This window comes from Pieris brassicae, chromosome 3 (assembly GCF_905147105.1).
Source record: "Pieris brassicae chromosome 3, ilPieBrab1.1, whole genome shotgun sequence".
NCBI classification, from domain to species: Eukaryota; Metazoa; Arthropoda; class Insecta; order Lepidoptera; family Pieridae; genus Pieris; species Pieris brassicae.
The window spans coordinates 13,913,159-13,933,665 of record NC_059667.1 but is presented as its reverse complement, the minus strand read 5'-3'; the positions used below and the strand labels follow the sequence as shown (position 1 = coordinate 13,933,665).

Below are 20,507 nucleotides of genomic sequence, written 5' to 3'. Positions count from 1 at the left end.
GTCTTATAGACTGTTATTTGCTATGTTCATATACCATAATATTTTACTTTTTGTTGACATATTATGACAGTCGAAATTAAATTTTTTTGTGACAGCAGACAGATTCGTCTCAAAAGTAGTAGTAAAACACTGTAATAGATTATTTAATTTTTCAATATTTATATAAACAAATAGCTTGCATTTTTGAATGATCAACAGAACTTAAATATATTAGTGTCCCTAAAATGTTAAGAGCAATAAAGAAAACTCCTGGCTTGGTTACTAACCTGCAAAGTCGGCTGGTATTTCCAGAAAAACTGAAAGGTACAGTAATAGAGAAATTGGCAAATTATTGGAAGAATTTATTTATCGATTATAAACAAATGTTACAAGATTTGCGGACTGATATTCAAGATGATCCACGGAAGGCACTAAAGTGGTGCACAGGCTTAACTACGCTTTATTTTTTGGCTAAAAACAATCCAACAGAGACAGATTATAAAGATAAAGTGAAAAGTATTACAAATGAAGTAATATTAGTAAGTGAAGACTGCAGAAACACAAAATCAATAGACCACCTCAGAAATATTCAACAAAGTTATAACGAAGGTGTATTACATTATGTAAGTTTCGGTATTGTTTCCTTTATGTATACCACAGATTTAAATGATGGGTGTGATTTGTATAAAGGACGCTGCTCTTATTTACAACCTAAATATACCTCAATTTTGTCAAAAATTGCCGATGTTGGTGTCATGGGTAGATGGTGGAATATTTTCATTAAAACAACAAACTTTGATGTAAAAGATTAGATGTTATAGATGTTAGTTTATGCTAGCAAAGATTAGGATATATAAAAAAATTGCAATTAAAGATGTTTTATTTTTTATACTGTATGCTAATTCATAAATGAAGTACAAAAAACTTGCAAAACATGCTTTAAGACAAAATTAAATGTTAGGATATAGTGAACTCCTAAGTTTTAAACTTATAACTTACTACTTTTCTAAGATAAAAATTATATATAAAACCAAACATTTTATACTTTTGAAACAATTTTATCTCTTTAAATCTATTGAAATGGTAAACTTATAAGAAATTAAACTACAACTCCTATTATCATTGAAATGTAATAAACTAAAAATTCTGCAAGTATTTATACAACATTTAAACTGAAAAAGAAAATATTAGCTCACAAACCAAGTTCAATTCTTTAAAAACACTACAAAAATAATAAAATTCTAAATGATTTTTGGCTATGTGAAACAAAAAGTATTCTCCATACAAAAGTAAACAATTGTTGATCACAACATAGTAAAAGCTCAAAAATTAATAAATACAATGCAACTAAAAGAACTTAATACATCTAACAGAAATCATAATATATGGAGTATAGATATGATCACCTGGTATTTAGAAAGATACAATTTTTTTTAATTCATCACAGATAAATTTTTAAAAATCCCTTTCAACCATGTGGGTTGTTTAAAATACTTAATACCAAATAGGATGATACAGAAATACCATTAATCTCTCTCACTATTCAATTATTGTAGTTTTGTTGTTGCTTTAGAAAGTTACAGGAATGTTTAATCTGTAAGTCATTATTAATAAGTTTAGCAAATGTGTGATAAAATTGTAATACATTTTTAACTGTGTAAACTATTTGATTGGATGTAACTTAACAAGTTTACAATAAAGCTGATGTATTAACTATAACATTAAATTTACACTATACAAAATTAAAATAATACCAGCATTGAGAAAAACTAACATGATGTTACATGAACAATTTTATCTATCACAATGTTTCAGACTTTGCATATTATTATTACTAGGTATAAAGACATGGTATTACTTTATTAAAAAAATATTTATTACAAGTTATGGGTAATGGAAGCCAATTATTCAATTCTGCGTGAAAGGGCATAGTTTAATCACAGTTACGCATCAGACTCAGTATTCATTGAAGAAAATAGTTTATTCACTAGTAAAACATTTTTCTTGTTGATTAAGACATATTTACTTTAAACAAAGCATTTGAAATGAGAACTAAAATTTATTACACATGTTAATCAAAATTGTGTTAATAAGAAATTCTTTCATTGCTTGAATCTGAACTTGACAATTTAACATACCCCAGTTTAACTATTAACAACTGTCTTATATTTATAAGTTTATTATTATCTATGTTCATTATAAGCAAGCTATAAGACAGTATAACATGGTACTATCTACTCCTAAAAAACAAACTTAAAGCAAATACCAAAAAATCTTCACTTTGATAGAAAGCCATTGTAACAAAAATTTATTGTGTCTTCAAGGTACGAAGGAACTATATATTGTTTTCATGGGAATTAGGAAAGACGAAAAATCCATTATCAAACAGGTCATCATCAATCGCCTCATAATCCAGATCATCATCTAAAAACATTTCATCATCTGATGAAAACACTGAAAAATAAAAGTCATTATTTGGTAACAAATATAATATGAATAAGTGTAATTTTGGTTTATCTAAAGTTTAAACAGACTTGTTTATCCAGAAATGTCTGGATTTATGTCAGATGCATTAAAATTTAATGCCAGTCAAAACGGAAAGCCTTCCTTTTATAATTCATAGAAACTAATTAATTATAATAACATTTTATTAGAAGATATTATTTTCGCAGCATCACTTTAAGGCAGATTGCAAGGCAGTAGGAATAGGATCCTCTGTACAATAGATGATAGTTGAGCAATTGGTTCGCTAATCAGCTATGGGAGATAAATGAATGCCTATTTATATTTATTTGTTGTTAATATTGGTACTAAAATTACTTTTTTTAAGTTGTACATACTATATAAAATGGTGTTGTTATCTAAATGGAATAAATTATTAAAATAAGTTAATGAATACTTTTTGAATATAAAGCTGGATTATCAATTTTTTTATTCATTTAGTTAGGGGGACGTTTTTCATATAGTCGAGTAGAGCTCGACTATATGAAAAACGTCAAGTCTGGCAAGTCCAAGGTTTAAAAAAAATCAACGGCCTGCCTAAACGGCGCCGGCCAATATCTAGCGAGATTGAGTGGGCGATTTTGGTATTGTATGAACATTGATCATGTCGAGAATATTAATTATTTTTTTATTAAATCTAGAACTTCCTTAGAAACGCCAACGGCCTGACAAACCCGTAAGAGACTAAGGTTGTTAAGAACTTTAGTTCATAGTAGAAAAAATTCAAAATGGCCAAAACAGGGCAATCTTGGTGTTTCTCGCGCGACTGAGCTGAAAATTGCTGTGTGTCCCTAAATAGAATCGTACATTAAATCGGTATGCTTGAACATTTGTTTCCATTTTCCATACTGCTCTAAATTAAACGAACGTGTTAGGTGGAATAATAATGTGGGGATGAAAACGGATATATTTGATAGGGTAGTCTCCCAAACACTTAAATTGCGCGCACCAGCCTCAACATAAGAATTCAGGTAAGAAATTTGAGTATTTTAATGAATGAATACATAGATAATGGAGATATTTGCCCGTCGAAGGGCATATTATTATTATTTTTATTCCAATTCCCAGGTAAAATGGCTTCAAACCCTTAAGCACCCTTCCTCCTTGCCTCTCAAAGGCAGAAGCCTTCTGTGACGAAAATAAACAATTGCAACTTACTTTCGGCAATAATATGTTCATAGACGTCTTGCTCAAATCCATATTCAAAGGATCCATCAGATCTATTATCGTATACGTCATCAGTGAAGTCGGGACGTAATCTTGGGTCGCAACGGTCGTCTTTAAAATCGATATTTAGTGAATCACGGTGATTGTGCCACTGTTATAGAAAATTACAGTTCAATAAAAACTGACTAGTAAACGTTACTATAAGTGTTTGCTCTATGGTAAGGGCTACTTTTGACAATTGACATTTTAATTGCTTAAATACTGACAATTAGTCTACTTGACAGTTTTCTAGATCGCCAAATATTATTGCTATGGCATTACCATTCTTAAAATATTCAAAATAGCAATTTCATTTTGGTTTATAAAAATAGGAAATCTGATTTTGTTTAATTGTATAGGCACAATTCTCCAAATTCATTATAAATCAAAATACTGTTTTGCTTATATTATGTAGATTAAAATTATTTAAGTACTAAACATACCGCTGGCAATGCCAAAATGTGGCTTTCACTGTCTTCTATATTTTCCTCATTTTCCAAATAAGCTGCAGTGCCAGCTAATCTCGTGACTATCTTTCTCGGGTGAGCTTCAACTGATTTAATTAACGGAGGTATAATTTCTTCAGTCACATTGTTGCATCCACATAAATCAAGCTCCTAAAACATTTTAGTTGCAAAGCAAAATTAACTTTGTTTTTGATACATGTTTTAAATAATTTGCCCCGACTAAGAAATATAACATGCTATGTCTACTTTACATTGTCTATTTCCATCATAGCGAAAATACACTTTGAAACATATGAATGTTTAGATACAATAGCCTAATTTAGTTTGATTTAGTAGCCTAAGAAAAATAATTATTTAACTTCATTACTCACTAGGGTAGTGAACCCTAATCAACCATTTTGACTCATCTATCTTCTCTTTCATCACATGAACACAATTTGACAGAAAGGGACTAGTTTAACTAAAAGAATGGAATTCACTGATTTAATTGTGTTAAGAATAACTGGAATGGTGTGGAAGTGTATGGGCAGAGAAAAAGGCACTTTTAATTCCATAACTCATACTGCGATGGGATGCTACATGACTACGGCCACCATTGAAACGAAAAATCATAATTGCATATTTCAAATCCCACCACCATGCAAACATGCTACCACAATAAAGCAAATTGAACTTTCTGACCCTACCAGGGATTTAAAACCAAGTCCTCATAATTTAGTCATGTAAATAAAGCAGTTAAGGAATACAATACCAACTTACTTCGAGGTAATGACAGCTATCTACAATATCAATGAACGGCGTAGTTGTGACCACTGGATTCCCTCGGCATATTAATGTCTGTAAGGACTTAAGTTTGACAATTGCACTAAGACCTGTGTGACTTAACCCCGCAAGATATGACACGTCCAAGTAGGTTAAACTTGGACATGAAGAACATATCGCAATTACACCTTCATCGCCAGCTCCTTGAATATTAAAAATGTATTATTAGTAGTTAAAAACGTTTTTTTTTTTTTTAATTTTAATTAGTAATTCCTGGTTTCGCCCACGATAAATATTATAAGGCCTTTTTTAATCAATAAATATCACGTATAGAACTTTAACTTCATCGGCCGTACACTAAGGAAACCTAATAATGGACGGCGAATGTTAGACACAGTAGGTTGATCACCGTCCTGCATAATAAGAAAAATGATATTTGTGATCATTTTTAGTTCACTGAAATCTGAGGCCAAGAACAAGCGTGGCAGCGTCACTATTTTTTGTTTTAGTTCAGAAAACTCATCTCATGATAAGGATATTATTTTAATTAACAGAAAAGAAAAAAAGATACTTCGCTCTTATTTAATTATTATACGTAGATTGATATAGGTATAAGCAAAATAAGTCGTGTATATTTATTTTGGTGAACAATTAAAGAAATTGTTTCATTAGTTTTTGAGTTTAATTACAAACAAAAATCGAATATTTCGTCTATAATATTACTAAATAAAAATCTAAAATTTAGCTTTTTAATTATCATGTTGCATGACTCCAAACCGAGATACAAACTAGTTTACGTGTAAATTAAAAACCAGGTGTGAAAACATACATACATACTTAATTTGATTACCATTAAAATCCACAATTGTAGAAATGACTGGTATGACATTAGTGAATTGAAGAGAGAATAGATTTTTTAAAGAATTTCGCTTTATAGTCAAAAAAGGCTAAAACCGTGGGACACGACAATAACTTACCTGGTTGCACACAATTCAATTTGGAATTACAATTAGATATATTGAGATATTCTAATTCAAGACAAGTCTGCCCCACTTGCTTCAACACACTATTTGACACATATATGTTGTTATTCAAATGGAGTCGCTTCAAATTCTTCAAAGTTGCAAAGGAATTGCAAAATTCATCGGTACTGACTTGCATAACACACTCACCCACCGTCATATATTCTCTGAGTGAAAGTTCTTCTAACTGCGGCAATTTATTTAGTATTAACGGTATCACTTTCCACACATATATCGGGCACAAGTCAAGCTTGAGGGTGGTCAGATTTGGTAGGATATTTAAAGCCACGCACAACACCGGCCCTTGAAGACTATAACAGTTATAAAACGATAGAGATGTGAGTTTAGACGGTTGGGTTATGTTAAGAAATAGGCCTGTTACGTGAGAATTATTTGCCACACTTATTTTTTCCACCTTTGATTCCGGCTTAACGGCATGAACTAAACTAGAGTCAGTAAGCTGAAATAGAAATAACATTTAGATGACTTCGTAGTAAGTGCTGATTGTTTCAACTCAAATTCTTAACTTTGGTTTTTGAAGTAAACCATTTTTTCATTACATACTTTCCTTATATAGTATTGAAATGTAGAATTTTTTTATATGTAATATTAGTGCTGACGAAGTGGTTCGACGAAACGTTCTAGGGATTCAGCGTCCAATACTGACTTTCAAAAAAAAATTGGTGATGTGAATTTAGGCCAACTCTTACCAGACCTTACCATATTTTTTAAATGTCCCAAAAAAAAAAAAATATACTAAATAATTATAAAAATTTAATTTTTTTGTAATCCAATATTTATGTATGGTTAAATTTACCTTATGGCAAGAAACAAATGTTAACTCTGTAAGTTCTTTGCAGCCATATATAAGAGGATTCCAATTTTTTGTATTCATACTAACAACCTGCAATTAGCAAAATAAATAATTGAGACATTTTTAAAAATAATAAGATTTATGCTTTTATTTTAAATATTTATATTGTATGGTATTTAAATTTATTGAAGTATATGTTTCGTAAACTATATGAAACACTTCAAGTTCCTACTCCTATAAACTTATCGATATATGTAACTTATTTTATGTACCACCAAATGAATACAAAATTACTAATAGTAATATTAATTCTAACATTGAGATGCTTGCACATTTGAGCACCTAACTAAAAGTGGGTACCTAGAATTACTTACACAAAAATATATTAAATGCAAGAAGTGCTCAGATATAAATCATCACACACAGAAAAGGTAACTAAAAGAGTTTAACTAAGCCTATAAAGAGTGTTCACAATTATCTTAAACTTATATGATAAGATACCTTCCAGAACAGTTGTAAAAATCATTATTCTAAAAAAATTACCTTTAAACTTTCAAGGTTCGGACAGTACTTGCCCACTGTATGAGCTGTACGGTCATTGAGCGCAGACCAACTGTGATCTATATGCAAATGATGAAGAGAGCCCCCTAATCGCTGTAGTAATCGACGCAAAACTGCTGTGGTAAGCCGAATTCCGGTAGCACGCCACCAGGACGTTTTAAATGTCCGTATACCTTAAATATCAATAGGAATATTTCAAAGGTTAAAAATAAGTGAATAATAATTAACTATTATTAATAATAAGCATTTATTGGAAGGTTTTATTATTAAGGCTTAAACACTGAGTTTTTTTATATGAATAATAAATTTGTATGTATATGTAGTAAGGAACTTGCAACACCATTATCACATATCTATAATCTGTCCCTTAACACATTATGTACATTCCCTTAATAATGGAAAAAAGCACATGTAGTTCCAATTCGTAAAACAGGCTCTAAAAACCATTCCTTTACCATTATCGACATACCATTATACATATGATATGATAAGACATATTTAATGCTTATTTATAGGATATAAAATACTGTTTTCACTTTTCTAAATAAAAAAAAATCTTAAGAATAAAATCCATAGATAACTTTAATCAAATTCAACAAGACCTCAATAGGCTAGGAATATATTACAAACAAAATAAACTTTCAATAAGCAAATGTAATAAGATAACTTTTCGCGTGAAAACAAAAAAATAAAATTCATTTATAAAATCGACACAAACACTTGGGGTGTTAAAACAAGTAAATCTAGTAAAAGGCCTTGGAATATTATTAGATGAAAAATGGGCCTATCAGAACATATACACGGCATAACATGGCAAAGTATATAACCAACTAGGATTTGTCAAGCGGCAATAAATTGTATAAAAAGCCTTTATTTCGCGTATATCAGAAGCGTGCTGGAGTATGCAAGTTCCATCTGGTCTCCATACTATATAAAAGCTGTCGATAATTTACAAAATTTGTGAAATTACTTAATTTTAAACAGTATCAATGTGACGATAGATATGCAGATTCTTGCAAATGTTTTAATTTAGACTCATTAGAATGACGGCGGAGTAAGCAAGACTTATTATGTTTGCACGACATTCTTAATAGGCAGATGGTTATCCCCTTGCTGGCGTTAATTTCACTAAGAATCCCTCCCCCGTATGTTTCGGATTTTATCTAGCTATAGATTATTATGAGGATAATGATATTTTCCACCTCACCAAATAGGATGTGAGAAAATATTTAAAGAGGCGAGAAGACTTTGGCTTTCTTTAGCATTAACAATATTTAAAACATAAAGTATTAATTGTTGTTTGTTTGATGTTAAATTTCAGTTTTCTTTAATTTTATTTTTTGTGTATTAATGTTACATTTTCTGTTTCATATATATTGTTTGTCTATGTAATCTGTTTTGGCTTTATTTATATATTGGTCTAAGTGTTTTGTTCATAATATGTATGTTAGCAGTAAGATCACTAATAAATACTTAAAATAGATAAAGTAGTTTTTACCTTGTAAATGTTCATTAATCATGTTGCGCCATCTCTTGCTAACTCTTTCTGATCTAATTAAATCCAGTACAGGTACATAGCTAAGTATATGTGACATGCAATCTTGATTAAGAATGTTCAGTATATTATATGAATCACTGTCATCATCCTCTTCTGATGTCTGAAATTAAACAACACATGATTTATTTGCTGTACTACATCTGGCAAGAAACTCATTATTTATTCATTTTAACAGCTTAATTACTTAGTACTTAGAATAAATGTTAGTCTCGGGAATATTATGTAAATCACATCATACTTCAGCAAAACTATGAAAAGAAATAGATTTTTTATTAACAATTTAAACATAGATTACCTGAGAATTTGTTTCACCTTCATGATTTGCCGAACTACCAGCAATTGACACCTCAGATCCTTTTGTAAAAATTGAAAAAAATATTGTTTTAGAAATCATTTTCAAAAACTCCCAAATTATTTATCATGGAGCGTAATTAATTTATGAAAAAAGCATTATACCCATTGAAAACAAAATTATACCAACCAGGATGCTGATCAAGATCATTAGAGCACAATCTGGCATCAGTTCTTTCACCTAGAGGCTTCCAGTGCACTCTTCCCTCCCTATCTTCTACTGGTTGATGCCAACTGTCAGCTGGGGATATCCGAAGATTGTAACCACGAAGCTGCTTTTCATGAAATGGAGCCAACAACGCTCTAAGAAACAAAGCCAAGTTATTTAACAGTGAAAGATAAAATGCAGTGTGTAAGTAGTGGCTAAAATAAAGAACCTTACTTGTGGGCATCTGCAGGATTGCTGAATGTAACAAATGCATATGTTGGAGTTGGAGATCTATTTGGGCCTCTATCTCCCATCCTCAACCAACAACTTTTGATAAAACCATACGGAGCAAAGATGCCAAATAGCTCTGAGCGGGTAGTCTACAATCATAATCAAAATTATAGCTTTGTCTATAAATATAAAAGTTCACTTAAAAATACTATAGTTACCTTTGCAGGAAGATTTGATACGTATAGTTTTCTGATGGGTATTCCATCTTCTGTATGTGTAGGTACACTTCTCACATTATCATATCTTGATGCAATGTCACCTAAAAGACAACTGGACTATAATAAAAGAAAATAAAAAACATGAAAACCGAATAAAGCGAACAAGTGGAAATACTAACAAACCCCTCCGCTTAAAACTTGAAATAGATGAGAATGGTTGAAAACCTCGATCTCGAAGTCATTTTCAAAATACATGGCTATAAAATGACAATCAAAAGCAAGTACATCTAATAGTACAATATAAACTGTTCCTAAATTTTATATATAATTTCGAGAAACCGTTGATACAAATAATTTTGAGAAAATTAACTTTAATTCACAAATTGCAATAAAAATACAAAATAGTATGTACTTATATGAACGAGATACCGCCACAGAATAATGCGAAAATTACGAAAAAAGACAAATGACTATGATCCAAATATACTATTAAGTAGTCATGACGAAAAATAAGTAGACAACCGTAAATTGGATTTGGGCTTAGATTCAGGGTAAGATTCAGAAACAAAACTTAGCGCGAAGTTTGACTTCCGCACGTCAAAAATTTGATTTATTGTTGGGTGTGACATACGGGATACATGAGTCTTAGTTTACTTTACTTAGCTGTAAGTTACACAAACATACAATTAATTTATATATATAAATTAGTTATATGTATAAATTATATAGTATATGTATTAATTAATAGGAACTAAACTAAGGTGGAAATATTAGTTAGGAGTGGCTTCTTTATCTCTTAAAGAACATTAATTATTTATTATATTCTGGTCAGTTGTCAAAAAGGTACTTTGGGTATCTGTATGCACGGTTGACAGCAGTCGGGACACCGGCTTCATTCTTCAAAAATCAATCGGTTTATTTTGAAAACATTTGTATGCTGTTATTTAGCATTTAATATAAGAAATGAACGACATAAAAAGAAGAGGTAAATTGGTAAAAAAAACAGATACAGTAAACGAATTAAATTTTAAAGACCACACGAAGGGCAAGCATAAACCGTAAGTAAAACGAACTTAAATTCTGAACTTAATAACACTTTTGTCTTTACAAGTGTGTCAACTTATTATTCTAAATGTATAATATTTGATGATAAATAAATGTTTTTATTGTGTTTCCTGTAGATCAATTCATAAAGGACTTCCCTTGCGAGTATTGTCACGTGGTGTAGTTATAGTATCTTTATTGATTGTTGTGTATTTTACATCAAAGGATGAGTTACGAACATTTGCCAGACAAAATGAAGTTTTATCAGGAAAAGTCCAACCTTTACAATGCTCTCCTCAGTATTTGAAAGAAGTTAATTCTTATGATGGCTGTGTTCCAAAGACATGTAAAAGATTTGTTTTTGATACAGTTGTATCATTGACAGAAGTAGAAGGTTTACTGGCAATTGCTAAGAAAGGATTAAAACATGGAAGAAGTTTAGGTGGGGCTTCGGTTATTGATTTACATAGTGGAGCTATGTCGAAAGGTCAAGCATTCATAAATATATATGAGTCCCATAGCATGAAAAATTTATTTACCGAGGATGATTTCAATTTATATAGAGTAAGTTAAAATTATAATGAACAGCTAGCCATTGTATTACATTTAATATTATGCATTTTTGTTAATGAAATGTGTAAAATGTAAAATCTGTTTGTCTATTAATTTTCAGAGTGTAAAAGAAAAAGTGAAGTATACCATTGCAAATCATTTTAATGTGGATATCGATAAAATTTATTTAACACATCCAACATTTATATCTGAAATGACTTCTCGAAATGCTGTTACTAAACATGATGAATATTGGCATTCTCATGTTGATAAAGTAAGTTTATAATGGTAATTAAATTTTTATAAAATATAAATTTCTTACAAGCAAAAATTGTAAACCTAAGAGTTATATAAGATTTACTTTAGTATTTTTATATTAAAAATCTATTGTATAATGAGTTATATTATTTCCAGGAAACATACCCAAGTTTTCACTATACTAGTCTAGTATATTTAAGTGATTATAATATTAACTTTGAAGGAGGAAGATTTGTGTTTATTGATGAAAAATACAACACTACCATTGAACCAAAAAAAGGAAGACTAAGTATATTTACAAGTGGACATGAAAATTTACATTTTGTAGAAAAAGTTAAGTCAGGAGTTAGATATGCCATGACCATTGCTTTTACTTGTGACAAAAAACAAGCCATTAAAGATCCTAGTATTGACAAATATAACATTCCATAAATCATGTATTTTAGTTTTTAGCCTTAAGTTTAATAAAAATTATAATAAATTACTAACACTTTTTATTACAATGTGTATTAGTTTATCACATTGTTGATTCTATAAACAGTATTTTATTACAAGCATGAGAAATTAATCATCAATGATTTTGTCATATCTAGGTAAGGTTAAATTAAAAGTAGATTTTTTATATTTCATTGTAATATGTGGTGATATCTGACATTAAAAAAACTACAACATTAAAGGACTTAAACAATAAATATAAACACATTTTAAGTACATATTTTTGTACATGATAGAAGTACGAGATATAGTAAGGAGATATTGCGATGCCCTAACTTTACTAATGTATTTTAAGAATTTAATAAAAAAACGCAAAGCAAATTGCAGATGTCGCTATCATCGCTTGACCCATAACAATATGCATTCAGCAGATTTCAGAATTCATTTTGTAAACCTTAGGTACGATTTAGTAATTCTTAAATGTGTTCACAAGTGAAAACTGCTTAAAAATACACAGTTCCATTTTTAATAAAAGGTGACATTGATGGCAGCTTAATTTATGAGGAAAAAAGGATGAAGAATCCATCATATATTAAAAGTATTGGATAAATTTTATGTGGGATATTTAATAAATATATTTATAAGAATTACTTACTAATAATAAAACCCACTGATTACTTTGGACTTTTATTCCACAATTCCTTCCTTAAAATTACATAGCATTACACAAATGTAAAATATTCTTGATAATAATGACACATAAAAATAATTTACATCACCTTTTAATGTTTTTGTTAGCCCAATAAGACATTTAATATGTATATGAAATTTGTGCTAATAGTGTAGATCATCTTTTAATTTTACACCAGGCAATTGTGATCGATCTTTCAAAAATGTTTGTAAATGGCAACAAATAGATCTTGCTCATTGAATCCATGGAGAGCCATTATTGCATGTTTTTCATCAATAACAGCTAAAAGGGAACTTGGCGGTCACTGGTAGAACCTGCATATCCTTCTGAACAAAACAATATCAGGCCACCAGGTGTAGCACTCACCAAAATTTGATGGTGTTGTGGTGTTTGTAGCTACTAAATCTTGCTTGTTGTGCTGTAGGGTTTTTTGGTTTTGATATATTGTATTGTATTTCTATACCATCTATTATCAATCTGGTAGCTGGATGATCTTGCTTAAATAAATCTGGCATATAATTATCAACCAGTAAGCGACTGGGCCAAATATAGATTTTTAACACAATTCATAAACAAAATTTACCCATTTAACAAATATGTAACCAACAGCAGTAATACTTATGCCAAAAAAATTTACCATCTCAAAATCAGATTTATTTCTTCTTATTTAATTAACATCAAAATAAATTGATCAATTACACTGATGTTAATGACTTGGCTGAGCCTATAATTTGAATGATATGCCATTGGTAAAAATGTAGAGAAACCCCAAATCAAATTAAGAAATGTCCTTTGAACCTGTATAAAACAAAACCGATCTGACATCTGATAACATATTAACCGAGGAAAAGATTCTAAATAAATGGGGATGTTGAGTCATCTCCTTATGGGCCAGGATTAAATTAAACGAGTAATTACGTGACTATTATTTATTGCCTAACACTCGTCTAAGCGCAACGGGGCCCGGAGACGACTGACTCGCGACTCGTAATTTTCACACGTCGACAGTTGTCCCCACAACATCCCCCTTCTTAAAAAAAATTACATAATAAACATGTTTTAATCTTTTCTGTTTACACAAAAATGTAAATAAGTGTAAAAATGCATGTAGAAATAACAATAATATGGGTACAAAAAATGTGTATGAAACATAACGTAAATATCTAGTAGTTCCACAAAAAATAATAATAAAATGTTATTCGATTGCTTAAACATATTTTGATACAACGGGTACTTAAAACTTAACATCAGCAAAACGTACAGGTCTCCGCGTAACACGACCTGAGCGTGTCGGCGTAGTCCGTAAGTCGGTGTCATGTTCCTCGTCATGTTTAACTGTCGCACTTGAATTCGATAAGAAATATGCTGGTTTCAATCGGTCAATAGATATTTGAACATTTCTGTTAGGAAACTCAACTTTATACACCTTAGATTTACAACTCAACACACGGTACGGACCATCATACGTTGGCGTTAATGGTTTATGTACCTCGTTACGAACGAAAACATATTCACAGTCTTTCAGATCAGAATGAACAAAAAATGACGAATTACTATGAGACTTGTGATCAGGTCTAAAACTGTTCAAAATGCCACGCAACTTTTGAACGTAGGTGAAATCATCACCTGTTGTGATTTCCTCCTTATTAAAAATATCGGACGGCAGGCGAAGTGTTTGACCCTACGTCATCTCGGCTGCACTAAGTTTACTGTCCGTTCGAATAGCTGCTCTAAGACCTAACAATACGGTTGATAATTCGTCAACCCAGGATGATGATTTTTGAATTAAACGCGCTGTTAATGAAACTTTTAAACATCTATGCCACCTTTCTATGGCGCCATTGCTTTGTGGGTGATATGGAGTTGTTCGGATTTTATTGATACCTAGCAACACCATAAGCTTAGAAAATAAGTCGCTCTCAAACTGGCGTCCCTGATCGCTTGTTATCCTTAAAGGACAACCGAAACGCGATATCCAACCATTCATACACATACTTGGCTACAGTTTCCGCGGTAATATCCTTAAGAGGAAATGCTTCCGGCCAATGTGTGCGTCTGTCTATCATAGTCAGGCAATACCTGAATCCTTCTGACGTTATTGGAAGAGGTCCAACGAGATCTATGTGCACGTGTTCAAATCTTCCACACGTTGGAAAGGCTTGCACGGCTGAATTAGTGTGTCTAACTACTTTAGTGCGTTGACATGCTAAACAGTTCTTAGACCAAATCCCAATGTCACGATTCATACATGGCCAAAAAAATTTACTAGACACCATTTTTCTAGATGAGCGTATGCCTGGATGTCCTAAATTATGTATTGTGTCAAAAGCTAATCTACGAAAATGCTTAGGTAAGTATGGCCTAATGTTGTTTGTCGATATTTCACAGAAAATAGGTTTGCTACACATGGGCATAACTATTTTCTTGAATTGAGTTCGCCTATTAACATCGTTGATGATGTGTGAGAGCTCCTCATCCCCACCTTGAGCGTCTGCCAACTCCTCATAATTAATAGAGGTAGGACAGTGTATTGTCTCTATGCGTGATAAGGAATCTGCTACCACATTTTCGGAACCTGTAATATGTCTAATGTCGGTAGTATACTCGCTAATGAATGCTAGCTGTCTTATGCGTCTAGGTGTTTCTTTTTCGCACCTCGTTTTTTTAAAAGCGTAAATTAAGGGCTTATGATCTGTGTAAATATGTAACTTACGGCCTTCTATTAAATCTTTAAAATGACGAATCGCTAAGTAAATTGCTAGTAATTCGCGATCATAAGTGGAATACTTGGTTTGAGCATCTGAATTTTTTTGCGAAAAATAACCTAACGGTTTCCATTTATTATCTACATATTGTTGTAAAACTGCTCCAACGCAAGAATTTGAAGCGTCAGTCATTAATGAAATTGGAACCTCGCAACGTGTAAACGCTTCTTGTAAACACGACTTGCACCGATCAAAAGCTTCGTCGGCACCGAATGTCCACACAATGGGTGGTTTGTCTTTTTTCTTCGCACCACGTAATTATTTATTTAAAACTATTTGATACCTAACTGCGTTGGGAATATGAGAACGATAAAAATTAACCATTCCTAAGAAACGACGTAACTCATCAATCGTTTTAGGCTTAGGATAATTTTTAATAATTTCGATTTTGCTGTCCAAAGGTCGAATGCCATTCTTACATACTGTATGCCCTAAAAATTCAATTTCTGATTTTCCAAAACAACATTTACTGAGATTAATAGATAAACCGAATTGACTAAAACGTTCAAAAACTTTGTCTAAATGTTCTTTATGTTGTTCTACTGACTCCGAAGCTATGATTACGTCGTTGACAAAAGTAAATAAAAAACCAAAACCTTGAAGTACCGAATGGTCCATAAACCGTTGATAAGTTTGACTTGCGTTGCGTAAACCGAAAGTCATCATTGGAAATTCAAAAAGTCCAAAGGGTGTCGTGATCGCTGTCTTTTCAATGTCATCCGGGAAAATAGGTATGCAATGGTAAGCTCTAATAACGTCAAGTCTAACAATCAGGCTTCGTTATTGCGTTTAATCGCCTATAGTCTCCGCATGGCCTAATCTCGCCATTTTTCTTAGGAACTACGTGCAGTGGACTAGACCATGGGCTTTTCGATGGGCGGCATATCCCCATCTCCTGCATTACCTTGAATTCTTCCCTTACACGTTTGTACTTATCTGGCGGAAGTTGTCGAGCACGAGCGTGAACTGGAGAACCTGTAGTTTCGATGTAGTGATACACATTATGCTTAGGACTATTCTTATAATTAACAGGTCTAGTAATATCTGGGTATTTACAAATTACATCCCAGTATGGATGACTTTTGTCAATAGTGGTCACAGAAGCTAAGTTACAATTCACAATAGATGCTGAAATATTTAAATTATCTATCAACTTGCGTGACCTTACATCCACTAACAAACTATATGCGCTTAAAAAATAGGCACCGAGAATTGGCTGTTTTACCTCGGCTACGATAAAATCCCAGCGGTACGGACGACGTAAACGCAAATTGAGCTCTAGTGACTTAACACTGAAGGTTCGAATTTCGGTACCGTTAGCTGCGTATAGTTTGTAATCGGATAACTTAGAATAATTATTACAAGAACGTTTTCTTACCGGAAGAACAGAAACATTCGCTCCTGTGTCTACTAAAAAATTGTAACCACTATTGTAGTCCATAACACGTAGGCGATGCGTTGGGGAAACAGCACAGATATCCGCCTCATATACCTGCGCACATTCTAGTTTCCCTTCTTCCAGGAACAGGGCTGCACACACTTGTTGGCGCGCTCCTTGAAACGGAAGTGGTAGAAACAGAGCATATCCTCGTTCTGAGCGCTGCGACGGGTCTGGCTATGATTGCGAGACCGGGAACGTTGACGAAAACTACTGGAGTCTCTTAAGTTAGCTAACCTAACGCTCAGTTTCGCAATTTCAGCCAAAATCTTATCGTCCCCTCTAATAGGTTGAGGCGATGATAACTCAGAAATCTGTGGCTGCGAAGTCTCCATGATTTTGTCAGCCACAGTGGCCAGATTATCTATATCCTTAGTTTCCGTTACGGCTAGCACGGCTCGCACGGCAGTGGGAAGATGACTCTGCCACAGTATCCTCAACGTATCGTCAGGTATTTTCTCCCGTCCCAGATCGCGCATTTTTTATTATTTTTATTTTTTTATTATATACATGTGTCTTTACTACGACATCATGGAACATTACAATCTAGCCTAATTTAAGACTAATAAGTAATTTAAGTCTAACCTAATTTACTAAAAAGGATTGTAATAAGTAAGTGTCCAATAACGCTTCTTATAGTCTCTATTAAAGGAAAGACACTCTGTTCTTGTGTTTTCATTTTTTCATTCACTGTTTAGCACTTAATATTAAAGTACACTAACACTAATTCACAAAATGGTTTTATCCTTTTCAATCTTCTCACTAGGTCAGTGGTATCAAGGAGTTGAATAGCCTCGACATTCACGTGATGGTGGAGCCTATGTTCGTGTGCTCCAGCAGCCTTTTTTATTAATGTGGTGACGTCCTCTACATTAAGGTCCCGATGGAGGTCGTAATTGCGAATGTACCAGGGAGCATTGACTATTCCCCTGAGCACTTTGTTTTGGAATCGTTGGATTACTTGGATATTACTATTACTGGTACAGCCCCACAGCTGGCAACCATAAGTCCATACAGGTGTCAGGACTTGTTTGTAGATCAATAATTTATTTTGTACTGATAACGTGGAATGCCTTCCGAGCAACCAGTACAATTTAGAGTAACGGAGATCCAACTCTTCGCGTTTCTTTTTAACATGGACCTTCCATCGGAGTTTGGTGTCTAGCGTCATACCTAGGTACTTAGCTGAATTTTGGAACGGCACTTTGACGTTATCAATATATACTGGCAGGTAATTTGATGTTTTGTTGGAAAAGTTTATGTGAATTGATTTAGACTGATTTAGTTTTATCCGCCATTTTTTGGTCCACAAGCCAACAATATTTATGGCTTTTTGTAATTTTACTACCGCTTCCTTTTCAGTAGTCGCCGTAGACATGATAGCAGTATCATCGGCAAAGGTCGCGATAACGTTATCTTTTAGATCAGGAATATCGCATGTGTATAAGAGGTACAGGACCGGACCTAATACACTCCCTTGCGGCACCCCAGCTTTTATTTCTTTTAGTTCTGAATAATCATCATCTTGTCGTACTCTAAACATTCTTTGTGTTAAATATGACTCAAGGATATTTGAAAATTGACGAGGCAGTAATTTCCTTAATTTATGAACAAGTCCTCGATGCCACACTTTATCAAATGCTTGAGCTACATCCAGAAAGACAGTGGAGCAGACTTTTTGTTCTTCTAGTGCTTTTTCAACATTATTTGTGATTCTATGAACTTGCTCTATGGTAGAATGTTTTTCTCTAAAACCGAATTGATAATCTGGTATGAGCTGCTTTTTGACAATAATAGGGTTAAGACGTTTGAGAAAGATTTTCTCAAATAGCTTTGCTATAACAGGTAACAGTGAGATTGGCCTGTAAGACGTGACTTCGTGTGGAGGTTTTCCTGGCTTGGGAATCATTATAACTTCCGCAACTTTCCACATATTGGGAACATATTGAAGTCGAAATGAGGCATTAATTAAGGTTGTCAATTTAACTACGGCTTTACGGGGGAGATGCTGAAGGACTTCACCCGTAATTAGATCAAAACCTGGTGCCTTCTTTTTAGTTAGACATTTAATTTTACTTAAAACCTCTTTTGGTGTGACTAGACGGATGTTCAGCTCTTCTGACGTTATTTCTTCGAAGTTAAGTAAATCTTCTTCATCGATTTGAAATATATTTTCTAGATGATCAGAAAACCTCTTAACTTTTTGTATGTTACTTGCAGCCCAATTCCCATTAGACTCTCGTAAGGGAGGAATATGTGTTGTATGTTTTTTGATATTTCTTATCGCTTTCCAGATGGAGTAATCGGTGGAACCATCAGAAGTTAATTGGTTTAGGTATCTCTTTATTGAAGTATCTTTATGTATTTTAATCTCTCTCCTCAGTTGTTTAGTGAGGTTATTCAGATGTTTTTTGTCTTCTGGACATCTTGTGGAATGCCACCTTTTTCTTTGAGTTCGTTTTGTCTTTATCAAATTTTTAATCTCTTCTCTCTTCTCTAGTTGTTTTGTACCTTTTTCTTAAATTTTGGAGTATTACTCCAAGCAGCTTGTTGGATGTTCTTTGTAAATCTATTGACTTCTAAATCTAATTGTTCCTCAGTCTTTAAAGGTACTCTAAGGTCTACCATATTGACAAGATAAATTTTGAAGCTGTCCCAGTCCGTATGCGTGTTCACGAGAGATGGATTCAGTTTTCGCTTTATAGGGTCTTCGCCAATTGTGAGTAAGATTGGTGAGTGATCTGAGTTCATATCATAGGCTTCTTCTATTTGGAGAACATTTGGTGATACTACTCTAAATATGAAGAAATCTATAAGATCTGGTATTTTATTCTTGTCTGTTGGCCAGTATGTGGGCCTTCCTGTGGAAATTGCATCACATCTCAAATTTTTCATAGCATTGAACAGTTATTTTCCTTTGGTCGATATTAATCTTGATCCCCAGTAGGTATGTTTTGCATTGAAGTCGCCTCCCAACACAAATCTATTTCCAAGACTTTCTAGCAGGGTTTTGTACTGGTCGTACTTAAGTGCATGTCTTGGTGGGCAGTAAATAGATGATATTGTTAATGGATACCGCTTCATTGATAGGCTCACAGCCACAGCCTGTATATGCTCTTTTTCATATTTAAAGACCTCATGGTGTTTTAAGCTATCCTTTATTATAACTGTACTTCCCCCACTGGATTTATTACTTGGGTGAAGGGCATGGTAGGCATTATATCCTTTAAATTTAATGTATGACTCCCTGGTAAAATGTGTTTCCGATACCAAGCAGATGTCAATGTTTTCATGTTTAAGAATTATCTGAAGTTCTCTTTGGTGTTTTAAAAGCCCATTAGCATTCCATGCCATTATTTTTAAAGCCATTATTGCTTAAGACGTTTGGGAGCAGCTATTTTGGTGCCGCTTTCTAGTTTTTTAAGTCTATCATCAAAGGATGTCAATAATGAAAGTATGGTGTTAATCTTTTCATCCATGCCTGTGCTAGCTATCTCATTTTGTT

At 32.8% G+C, this 20,507-nt stretch overlaps 3 protein-coding genes across 4 annotated transcripts; 2 read left to right on the top strand and 1 right to left on the bottom strand.

The window, feature by feature from the left end:
- Positions 1 to 87: 87 nt before the first annotated feature.
- LOC123706850 (mitochondrial import inner membrane translocase subunit Tim29) lies at positions 88 to 852 on the top strand. The gene has a single exon (XM_045656377.1). The coding sequence runs from the start codon at positions 225 to 227 to the stop codon at positions 789 to 791; it is 567 nt and encodes a 188-aa protein (XP_045512333.1). The 5' UTR covers positions 88 to 224; the 3' UTR covers positions 792 to 852.
- A 387-nt stretch (positions 853 to 1,239) lies between these two features.
- On the bottom strand, positions 1,240 to 10,381 carry LOC123706849 (dynein regulatory complex subunit 6-like). 2 transcript variants are annotated; one of them, XR_006753435.1, is made up of 14 exons: positions 9,999 to 10,381; positions 9,820 to 9,920; positions 9,605 to 9,750; positions 9,353 to 9,525; positions 9,167 to 9,225; positions 8,812 to 8,971; positions 7,296 to 7,486; positions 6,756 to 6,842; positions 5,894 to 6,398; positions 4,914 to 5,119; positions 4,131 to 4,304; positions 3,640 to 3,799; positions 2,246 to 2,433; positions 1,240 to 1,573 (listed from the first exon to the last, which is right to left on the bottom strand). XR_006753435.1 is itself a non-coding variant. In XM_045656376.1 (13 exons), the coding sequence occupies exons 1-13, from the start codon at positions 10,072 to 10,074 to the stop codon at positions 2,315 to 2,317; spliced, it is 2,157 nt and encodes a 718-aa protein (XP_045512332.1). In that variant the 5' UTR covers positions 10,075 to 10,381; the 3' UTR covers positions 1,240 to 2,314. The 2 variants fall into 2 exon arrangements, 1 of the variants encoding a protein (XP_045512332.1); XM_045656376.1 differs by having other exon boundaries at positions 1,240 to 2,433.
- A 199-nt stretch (positions 10,382 to 10,580) lies between these two features.
- On the top strand, positions 10,581 to 12,157 carry LOC123707695 (2-oxoglutarate and iron-dependent oxygenase domain-containing protein 3-like). The gene is made up of 4 exons (XM_045657972.1): positions 10,581 to 10,877; positions 11,001 to 11,427; positions 11,537 to 11,689; positions 11,830 to 12,157. The coding sequence occupies exons 1-4, from the start codon at positions 10,783 to 10,785 to the stop codon at positions 12,103 to 12,105; spliced, it is 951 nt and encodes a 316-aa protein (XP_045513928.1). The 5' UTR covers positions 10,581 to 10,782; the 3' UTR covers positions 12,106 to 12,157.
- The last annotated feature ends 8,350 nt before the right edge of the window (positions 12,158 to 20,507 follow it).

Excerpts from the sequence above, each read along its gene's own strand:
- LOC123706850 (XM_045656377.1), top strand. The coding sequence starts at position 225 with ATGTTAAGAGCAATAAAGAAAACTCCTGGCTTGGTTACTAACCTGCAA.
- LOC123706849 (XM_045656376.1), bottom strand. The coding sequence starts at position 10,074 with ATGTATTTTGAAAATGACTTCGAGATCGAGGTTTTCAACCATTCTCAT. Across the intron at positions 9,751-9,819 it reads TATCAAATCTTCCTGCAAAG|ACTACCCGCTCAGAGCTATT; the intron begins GTAACTATAGTA and ends TTATGATTGTAG. Across the intron at positions 6,843-7,295 it reads CGAACCTTGAAAGTTTAAAG|GTTGTTAGTATGAATACAAA; the intron begins GTAATTTTTTTA and ends TGCTAATTGCAG.
- LOC123707695 (XM_045657972.1), top strand. The coding sequence starts at position 10,783 with ATGAACGACATAAAAAGAAGAGGTAAATTGGTAAAAAAAACAGATACA. Across the intron at positions 10,878-11,000 it reads ACGAAGGGCAAGCATAAACC|ATCAATTCATAAAGGACTTC; the intron begins GTAAGTAAAACG and ends TGTTTCCTGTAG. Across the intron at positions 11,690-11,829 it reads GGCATTCTCATGTTGATAAA|GAAACATACCCAAGTTTTCA; the intron begins GTAAGTTTATAA and ends TATTATTTCCAG.